At 28.5% G+C, this 10,325-nt stretch overlaps 2 protein-coding genes, 1 long non-coding RNA gene and 2 other non-coding genes across 5 annotated transcripts; 2 read left to right on the forward strand and 3 right to left on the reverse strand.

The window, feature by feature from the left end:
- Nucleotides 1-435: 435 nt before the first annotated feature.
- Nucleotides 436-1,469, forward strand: LOC105227485 (B9 domain-containing protein 1). The gene is made up of 3 exons (XM_029550767.2): nt 436-835; nt 902-1,135; nt 1,194-1,469. The coding sequence occupies exons 1-3, from the start codon at nt 574-576 to the stop codon at nt 1,280-1,282; spliced, it is 585 nt and encodes a 194-aa protein (XP_029406627.2). The 5' UTR covers nt 436-573; the 3' UTR covers nt 1,283-1,469.
- A 1,512-nt stretch (nt 1,470-2,981) lies between these two features.
- On the reverse strand, nt 2,982-3,052 carry LOC115066255 (small nucleolar RNA U18). The gene has a single exon (XR_003845868.1). It is a non-coding gene; the product is annotated as a small nucleolar RNA U18 (small nucleolar RNA).
- Nucleotides 3,053-3,354: 302 nt separating this feature from the next.
- On the reverse strand, nt 3,355-3,425 carry LOC115066256 (small nucleolar RNA U18). The gene has a single exon (XR_003845869.1). It is a non-coding gene; the product is annotated as a small nucleolar RNA U18 (small nucleolar RNA).
- Nucleotides 3,426-5,335: 1,910 nt separating this feature from the next.
- Nucleotides 5,336-5,734, forward strand: LOC125780284 (uncharacterized). The gene is made up of 2 exons (XR_007423701.1): nt 5,336-5,474; nt 5,557-5,734. It is a non-coding gene; the product is annotated as an uncharacterized LOC125780284 (long non-coding RNA).
- Nucleotides 5,735-8,630: 2,896 nt separating this feature from the next.
- LOC125780283 (protein no-on-transient A-like) lies at nt 8,631-9,364 on the reverse strand (the record flags this gene model as incomplete). The annotated part of the gene is given in 1 exon segment (XM_049462264.1): nt 8,631-9,364. A coding segment is annotated over 1 exon segment (111 nt), but the record flags the coding sequence as incomplete, so codon positions are not given.
- Nucleotides 9,365-10,325: the final 961 nt, after the last annotated feature.

Below are 10,325 nucleotides of genomic sequence, written 5' to 3' on the forward strand. Positions count from 1 at the left end.
ACCGAGCAATGAGAAAAACAACTTGGCTTTTTTATATCAACCCACTGTTTTATATACTATTTAACAGCGCTGTTGCTCTCTATGTTAGCGCACCAACCAACTTGCCAACCATGCGGATTCGGAGATTCCATTTTATATATGTATGTTGACATGAGTGTGGCTTTGCAATAGTCTGGTATCCCCATTAAGCATAATTTATACAACCATGCGTAAAAATTACCGGATGTGTCATATTGAAAGTTTGACTTTATGCTAGACAATTTTTATATAGAATCGCTTGCCATTCGTTGCTGTTAACTACAGATGCTTTACTAGAAACAAAACGCAGTACTCAAGTACATGTATATATGTATGTAAATAAAAATATTATAGCCGTTATATGCAGTCCTGTAAATGGCAGTACTGTCACTTTAACTATTTTAACAAACTATTGGCAGCACCTGCAGTATTGCCATGGAAACGAAAATGTATATAAACAAACGGAATTGCACTTTTGTAACGCTCAGGAAGCAGAACCGCAAAATAAGAGACACAAGCAAAAACTAAAATTTTATTTATAGATCACTCTCTGACATGTCTGATTCACCAACTACGGCCAGTTATTTCAATATATTTATTACTGGCCAATTAGAAGCAATGGAATTTCCATTAGGGCCAAATGCAGCAGAAGTGTTTTGTCGCTATGAAGTTGTGTACGGCCCGGATTGGGAGTTGGTATCCGGTGTACAAAGTGGTATTTCGCAAACGGCATCGAATAGGAGTGGCTACTTTAAAGATAAAATAATATTCAACTTTCCTTTAGAGTGGACTTTTAAGAGTACAACACCTTTTGGTTGTAAGTAGATACTATATACACATAAAAAATTAATTCAAGAATGCGTGTATGTAAAACAAATTTCAGGGCCACAATTGATTGTTTGTATATATGGCAAAACACGTTGGGGTGCGGAAACATCGTTGGGTTATAGTCGTATAAATTTGCCGGTATTTGGTTCGAATGACAACAACCCTATAGTCACTCCTATACTTTGTCCACAAAACAGCAATATGGTGTCGGAGCTTGCCAGTTGGATAACTGGACGTAATCCTGAGTTAAAAGACCCAAAAGCTTTATTAAGCAATGGCAAGTTGAAAGGTAAACTAACACACTATCTAAACTATTTAAATTAAAGCAAATTAACAAATAATTTCAGGCATTTCAGCCGAGTCTTATGGTGAGGTTGTCTTCAAACTTGCAACTATATTAAGAGGTACCGATCGGTTAGGTTACGATTGGGGTTGAAGCTTTTGAACTCCAAAGGTACTTTTAAGATAACTTTGGATGTTAATGAAATATTAAAATATCTTTAAAATATTGTACAACGTAACCCTCCCCTTATATTGTAGTATCAATTCCACTATAGTGTTTTTTCATCTAAATCAAAACGGAAAATTCTGAAATTTTACAAAGATTCGTTTACTTTTACAACAACCGGTGTTTGTGTAAGGAAATGTTCGGAATTAAGTTTCTTTGTATACTCATTCATGTCAGCCCGAATAAGTAGCATCAATTTATATCATAAACCACATTGAATAAGATACGATTTTCAATTTTTTTTTTAATCATTTATTGATATTTTTTCAATTAAAAAAGCTAAAATAAGAATATGAAAGTAAAAAAATAAAAATGTTTCATTTGCAACGCTGGTTTTGAACGCCTGCGTAAACATACCTGCAAGAAAAAAGATATGGCAGCATTAGTATTTGTTATCAGATTTTAAAAAATAATTCTTGTTTTTGTTAATCAGCAAATTTTAAAATCATCAATATGAAATTATGTCGGGAAAAGAAGACAATATGTAAAAAATATCATCATTTGGTATTTAAACCTATAATAAACATTAACCAATTCGAAACATAACTTTTTTGAATATATTGACGACCTGTAGGAACAAGTAAAATTCGAAAGTTGACACTATGCTTTAATAGTTTTTAAAATGGAAATATAATGAAAATATTTTTGTTTTAGAAAAGTATTTTTGGTAGTTTGCACAAAATCTTTATCTTCGCTTTGATGGCTATAGAGCACGTCTGTACGCACGTTCTTAGTTATGTTTCAAATAGTCATTATAATCCAACTTTGCTTGAAGAATTTCTCACCTGTGTTAAAATCATTTCTAGACGTTTAATTTCCAAGCCATAAATAAATATGGCATTCAGTTTGTTAGACGATTGAAACTGTCTAAGATATTATATATTCAGTTAGACGTACCTGAAAAAGTAAGAAATTAAATTAAAAATGTGATGCTTAAAATGAATAATGCTTATAGTGATCAATAGTTTTTAAGTAATAGTTAAACACAGGAAATGCCTATGCTATAAATACATTTTGATCTTTTTCTTAAATACGAAATAAAATAGCTTGGTTTCTATCTTACCTCTTGTATATCATCAATTATCAATCAGTGTTATGTAATGTTGATGTTGAATGAATGTTACATCATCAAGCGGGATGGCTATCTGCGTTTTATCACTTAATTTTAAAATAAATTTAACTACAATATTTCTTTAAAATATAGCAATATTTACTCGAAAATTTAAGTAAAAAGATATGTACATTGCAAAACTATTTATGTATTTAAAATAAAAATCACTACAAATTAAAAAAAAATCAAATTATTTATATTTTACAATGTTTTTTTTTTCTATAATAGAGCATTTATTTTACTATTATTTACTTCATTATTTATTTACATTATCATTTACATAGTGATTTTAAGGCAATGAATTTTTTACAGCATTTGTGTAAATATTTAATTTGTCATTTGCAATTAATATCCATGCAACATTCATTCCATACATCCTACACAACAACACACGTCAGCTCACTTCTTCACTGTATTTAAGAGTATCAAGACGTAATCTGTAAAGAGAAAAAGAAATAAGCATAAATATAATGTTTTAATAATAAAAATGATTGTAATAGTTATATTACAAAAAAACACAATCAGTAATTGGAAATGTTGAAATCAATATAAATTCATAAACACGGACCAATTAATTTCATCAAGGAAAACTTGCTTTAAAATAAATAAAAGTAAAAATAATAATAATAAACTCACATTTTAAGAAATATCGCCAAATTCTACCATGCACATTTTGCTGATTCACACTAGAAAAAATAAAAAAATATTATATATTAATAAAGGGCAATATTAAGTTTATAATGGATGTATATTAGGTCCTGTAGTAAATTGAGCAAATACAAAGCAATATAGGAAAATAGAAAACTAAAATTTAAAATACATTTTCAGATAATTCAAAACAAGCTAAAACTATTATCGCCATATTGCTTTTATCTACCTATTATTTTACTAGAATCAGTAATTGGAAAAATTAAAATCAATATAAATTCATAAACACGGACCAATTAATATCATCATACAAAAATTTAACTGTTTTGAGACATTGTATTAAAAAAATTATTAATAAACATTAAGCTTACCTGTTGCATATTTAAATTTACATTGCATATACTGGTAGGTAGCACACGACGCTGAAATAGGAGAAAAGTGTTATGTTACACACATTTTAAAACCAAAATATCACTAATTTTTAATATCGTAAAATAAAACAAGCGAAAAATTACTAAAAAAAAAAAGTTATTCAAATAATTTGACATAAAATAAAAAAAAAAACAAAATTGTAGGTGTGTTCTGCTGTTGCAGTTACTAAGTTTATCTGTATTAAAGTTAAGATAATCGATTTTTCGATTAATTCGAACAAATTTCAATATTAATGAACTTACTGTTCAACTTTTTTCGCTTGTCTTAATGTAATTAAATTCAGAACGCATAAGCGCAGCCGTCAAGATTAAGTCACAGTCTTTTGAACTCATACGGTAATTACTAACATCATTATAAATTCAAATTGTGTTATGTATTTATTGTAAAAAAAAAAGACGAAGAGAAAACGCTTACCATTATGTCGCTATGGAACTCTTTACTTTATCACTTTTCCAGTCTTATAACGTAGTTTTAAAATAATTTTTATTGGAATGGACGCTAACATAATATTTACAGTTTGGTTTTACCAAAGTAGACTGTTGTATCGAATGCCTGAAATAGAAAATAATTTCGTTTAGGTTGTGTTTATGCAAAAATAATAGATATCTAACTATTTGATGTTTAAATCAGTACGCAAAGAGCGCAGCCGTCGAGTTTTAGTCATTGAATATACTCATACGGTAATTACTATCATCATTTGAAAAATATATTGAATAACAAGATTGAAAAGATAGAGAACTTTAAAATGCGAATGTTTACAAAGGCCAAGTGCTTGGCTTAATTCTTAAATTATCATATAAAAGATGTATGATAATTTAACAACAGTTTGAAAAAGAAATATTTATGACCAAAAATAATCGTATAAGGCGATTTTGAGAATTAGGTGTAATTGCACACTTACAGATATTGAAATGCCTATCAAGTGTTTTTTTTATATTAAATATAATACAAGTGCATAATTACCTCAATGTATAAGTCGGAGCTCACAATTTTTATGTCTGCAAGAAATAAAAAAAAATAATCATTAGATTTTCAACAAAAAAAACATAGTATAAAAATACTTTTTGTTTTTATCTCATTAACGTAAAAATCAACACGATAATTGTAAGGTAAGGTAAGGTATTCAGTAATTAGATCCGTTATTATAATCATTGAAAAGTTGTAAATAAAATTAATATACGATTAATGTAATATATAACTAACCTTTGAAGTATTAGCACAGAAGCGCCACGACCTTATTGCGCACCGTTGGTGGATTCCTGAAGCGATCAGCTTTGTAAAGTGGTATACAGAAAACTGCAAAGAACAACAATGAATTATTGATTATTTATGAGAAAGTAGAACAACTAACTAAAAGTTCGACTACTGTTTAATTTAACTTGGGTAAGCAAATAAAGACTTACACTGGAAAAATTTTGTTGATTTAAATAAATTTAATCGGCTCAATACAAAATTTTAAAAGATACTTATAGATTAACAAAGTTTGTTTTTTGCTTTGAAATCTTTTCTTCATTATTTTGAAATTATAATTCAAGCTTAACAAAGTTACGGTAATTACAATAATTTTCAACGCACGATGGTTAATTCGTTTACAACGCTCAATACCTTGCAAAATGTAATTTTAAATAAAACAAAAGGATTAACTCGTTATGTCACACTTACCCTTTGACAGCATTCCAGTCGATATTAGCACCTAAACCCTCAATTTGTTGTATATTGAAAGGCAGTGTAGGATTCGACTTCGCTGATTCAGTACTGTTTGAATTTCTACCTTTGTTATTTTGCACCCAATTATGTCGCTTGTTCTATAAAATATATATGTGCTTTGATTAAATTTATGTTTGTGTGTTTTTATACAAAGTTTATTGGTGAATATCTTTTGACTGCCAGTTGAATTTGACAGTTCGAAATGTTTTTCAAACAGTTAAGGTTAAAACGGGATATTTTACGATTTCTAAAGAACTAAATTATAAAACATAAATCTCGTATTTTTATAAATTATGATTTTAAGTTTAAAACGGGATATTTTACGATTTCTAAAGAACTAAATTATAAAACATAAATCTCGTATTTTTATAAATAATGATTTTAAACAAACTCAAAAAAATTTTTTTAATAATTACTACACTTTTTATTTTCTTGAGGATAAAATTAAATCGTGACAAATAAACAAAATAAATATAAAAAAATCTGATAAAAAAATAATATATTTAAAAAAATTTGAAAAACATTTCGTAGATTTGCGAGTATAGTAGATGGATAGTTTTGATTTTTGTTTTTGTGCTAAGCACTTCGCATCTTAGATTTGTTTAAATCTTCATTAACATTGAAGTGGAATTTCATGATCAGAAAAATCAGAAGCCTCAGATATGCCGTTTCACAGAAAGATATTTTATGTTTTATCCAAGAAAGTTGTATACACCATTTTGCAGTTGTGTTTTGCAAAATGTGTCGATCAGAAGTAAATAATTCGTAACATTTATGGTAGATATTGACATTTGTTTATAAATTCATATTCGTAAAGAAAACAACATTCCTCATTCTCAACAATTTCAAGTTTTTTATACGAATTCAAATAAAATAGCACAATGAATTGAACCCTCCTCATTGCTGCTCAACTTCAATAACTTCATATATAGTATTTTAATACTATACTACTGAATTCTTTGCCTTTGGCACATTTGCCCGCCGGCTTTAAGTGCACTTGTGTTTCGCTGCGAGACATGTGCCCTTTCAGCAGTAGACATTTTGTTAGCAATTTTAAATTTATAGCAAAAATTAGTAAAAATAATTCAAATATTTTTTTATATATTTACATATTCAGTTCATACGATGATTCAGATTCCCTCATATCACTAACTATCGGCATATCTGAGATAAGGAGTTTTACTTTTAGAATTTTAGAAGAAAGCCCCATAATATATAACTTGAATAAGTTTTTTAGCTAATATTTAAGAAAAGTTTTTCATAAACAATATATTTTTCGAATAAATTTCACGTGTTTTTTTATTCAGTTGATGCAAGTAGGCAATCAAATTCCAACATTTTTCTAACCTTTGCTTGCGCACTTCACTGGATAAAACACCAAGACTAGAACTATTCATTTCTGTAAAGTTTTCATTTAAAGTGTTTATACTTTTTTGTTATATTTAATGTAAAAAATCACAGCATTTTCTTACCTCTCCGAGACAAAGTTGTTTCACAATCAATTTATTTCATAGCAAATGTTGAAGAAGCAGCAATATTGCTTGTTGTTGCTCAAAAATTATATTTTTACGAAATATTGCAGCTTTATTTTCTCCGCAAGAATTACAAAAAGTTTTTTTCTCAGTTGTGGTCTGCATATAACAAAATTGATTTTGCATCCTCCAAGTTAGTTGAAAACACACTTCCACAAAACACGACTCGTATATCAATTTGTTATAAGTTTATTAAAAGTAAAGGTCGTCCATAAAAAATAAATGTTTCCCAACAAATTACGTTTTTAAAGTAATGTCATAGTAACAACGTGTCGATAAAGCCAATATTTTATTTAAATTTAAAAATTTTCCAACATTTTGTTGATCTTACTGTTGTTATTTTACTGGCATTAAGTATGGCAACATAACCATTATTGGACATATTACAGGAAATGTCAATTAACAGTAGTATGAATGTTTGGTCCTGCGTCAATAATTTAATTTTTAAGCGAATTAAAGTTATAGATTTAAAAATGTACAGTTATGTGATGAATTAACTTTTCTGTATAAGTCATCTCAACTCAATGTTTTTTACTTGATGGATTTATTTGTGCAGTTCCATTATTGCTGAAAATTATTTTTTTACAGAAAGCTATTATAAAAATAAAAGTGACAAAAATCGATAGAAATGTGCGGCCAATTAATTGTATCACATATCTAAAAAGAACACTCCATACGAGTTAACTACTTTTTCAGTAAATTTCACACAAAATATGAAAAAACTTTGCAAAGGACATTTTACACGAATTACAGAATTTCTCTACTTCCATTACCACATGAAATCCAATCAATCACAAACCAAACCACTTCGGTTCTTAATCTGACTTTTTTACATAAGAAGCTTTTTCATATAGACCTCTGTCAGCCACTTCTATTAGAGAAATTAGTTGTTGTTTCGCAGAAACTGGTCTACCCAAGAATCAGTGAATAAATATTACAAAAGAATACATAAAAGCAATGATAATCTGAAAGTCAGTTTTTAAAACAGATTTATTAAAATATAGCTATACTAATTTATTAGCAATTGTTTAATATCAATGGTGATACTACAACACCAATTAGATTTTAACTCATTAAATTTGGTAATTTGGGGTTTTAGAATATTTTATTGAATAAAAAAAATATTTAAAAGTATTTGTAATAATTTTTTGGAGTAATAGCATGTATTGATGAAACAAATCGCTGATATGTATGTGAAGTAATGATTTTAGAAACTCTCATGCAAATAAGCACTCAATTTTCGTTTGCTAAACATCATATATGCATACAACACAAAAAGTGTAATTAATCGCGAATTAATTGCATTTACGGTGTTTACTAAAAATTATTTTTTGAAGAAAGGCTGTACATATTTTTTTTATTTTACTCTTATAATAAATGTGACTCAGATGGGCGTTGTGGATGGTTGCATAACACAATTACAACAAATATATTGTATTTCATGTAACTAAGTACTTTTGACAAAGAGTTAAATTCAAAAATTTGTATATAATAAAATAAAATAGTTTTGGAACGATAAAAAAAAGTAGGGCAACTATTTCATATCCCCACTTGGAAATGAGCAAAGAAGAAAAATCTTATATCAGCTAAGTTTATTTTAAGTGAAAACTTGAAAAAATACAACATATAATAAAATACCTGTTTATTATGAAAAATTACACAAACACTCTGACAATCTCCAAAGCCCCTACATTTGGCACGCACATTTCTCACCAACATTAAGACCCAACACGACGAACAAACAACAAAACAACGCAGCAAAGAGAAATTGCCTCACGTCCACCCTCCCTCCCTCTCCAACCCTCCAACAATCATCAACATTGCGATAAAATTTAATTTCAAAATATTTAGATTAAAAGTTTTCCATTTAATTACACATATTTGGACATGTATTATATTATATTTTAGTCTAAGAATTGTAGTTTTGTCTACATAAATTAATGTAAATTACCGTTTTTGTTCTAAAAATGTAATACAAAAAATATTACACACGCATAATATAGAGCAAGAAGAGACAAACGAAATTTTATTTCACAAATTCGTCAGCTAAAATATCCATCGCACAAAAACTTGGAAATTGCGCGAGAAAATAATTGTAGGCAGACGCATCAATTGAAGGAAAATTTCTTGCTTTCTTCTTTACTTTACACATAAACATATAATATATATGTTGGTATGCAGCATCCGATGTTAATATATATTGAGATTTTGCATGTGCTTCATAAATTTATAATTTGATGTCTTATCAATAAATACTATTGTTGTGAAATCTTACTGTCGAGCGTCTGATAAATGTTCTTTATGTTCTTTATAAATGTTCCAACATCCATAGAACTACTTGATTGTGTCTATGTGAATTGGTTGTAGTACAGTAGAATCATTTTAATTGTTCGATCATTATCATTATTTTTCATCATTAAAAATACAACGTAATCGCTCACGCACATTCATTTAAGGTGACACTGAATCTCAGAAACGTCTTCTTCGTTCCCATGGATTATTGTTTCCGTTGTTATTACCACCGCGTTGATTGCCACCTTGGTTTTGGTTAACGCCACCAAATTCAAATGAAAACGTATCCTATTCGCAAGTGAAGGTAATAAAGAATTTCATATGCAAATGTAATAAGTTAGACTGTTGTTTTTTTCTTTTATTAATTAAGAATTTGATACGCAAAAAATGAAAACCACCCATTACTCAACATTTCTACAAAGTATGCAACATATGCACACAAATAAATATGGCACACCATAGATGCTCCAAAACATCTATGTGGAGCTTTTTACAGTTGTGTTTTATATAATCTGTTCGTGTATAATGTTGGGAAATGTGTTTAAATTGCAATAACTCGAAAATGTCAACTCTTCTCAAAACACATTCATATATTGAACATTTCGTTGATTTAAGTCCGAAAACTATAACAAAGATGCTGTAAAAAAGCAGTTCAGTCGTATATGCATAATTTATCATATTAATGATGCTGTTTTTTTTTTTAGAAATTTTTTTTCGACGGCATTTATCAAGCTTCAAATTTGATGGCACATTTTGTAACCACTATCAGAAGCCTATTTGCAAGTTAAATTTTACCAATGTTTTTAAGACGAGTAGATAATAAGCATACAATTTGAATTAAAGCATTCATCATTGTTATGCAGCGGAATGAATTTTGCATAAATTTCTGTGTTTGTCATTTACATACCCAACCCAAAGCTTAAAAAAGCATTATTTCGGCGAAATCAAGTGTTAGTAGTAGTATATGTATTTCACTTAAATTTATATAAAAATTTGTTTGATAATTGAAACTGTTTAGTATTGCGTGATATATTAAAATATAAATTTCGACTTGTTCAATTGTGCTGAGATGGGTCACTTTACATCTCCTCCAGTAGCCCACAAAATACCGAAATTGTAATTCCACATAAATCAAAGTATTGTTGCTGTACAACATACCGTTGTTTCCCCACCACCAAAACATCCCACATATTTTTTTAAACAAACGTTGTTTAAATTAAAACACTTAAGCGAGCGATCAACCACTGTA

The sequence above is a fragment of the Bactrocera dorsalis genome, unplaced genomic scaffold (genome assembly GCF_023373825.1).
Source record: "Bactrocera dorsalis isolate Fly_Bdor unplaced genomic scaffold, ASM2337382v1 BdCtg396, whole genome shotgun sequence".
Taxonomy (NCBI): Eukaryota; Metazoa; Arthropoda; class Insecta; order Diptera; family Tephritidae; genus Bactrocera; species Bactrocera dorsalis.

Bases quoted from the DNA above. Each gene is read 5' to 3' on its own strand.
- LOC105227485 (XM_029550767.2), top strand. From the start codon at position 574: ATGTCTGATTCACCAACTACGGCCAGTTATTTCAATATATTTATTACT. The intron at 836-901 runs GTAAGTAGATAC...AACAAATTTCAG, and splicing joins GAGTACAACACCTTTTGGTT to GGCCACAATTGATTGTTTGT. The intron at 1,136-1,193 runs GTAAACTAACAC...AAATAATTTCAG, and splicing joins AAGCAATGGCAAGTTGAAAG to GCATTTCAGCCGAGTCTTAT.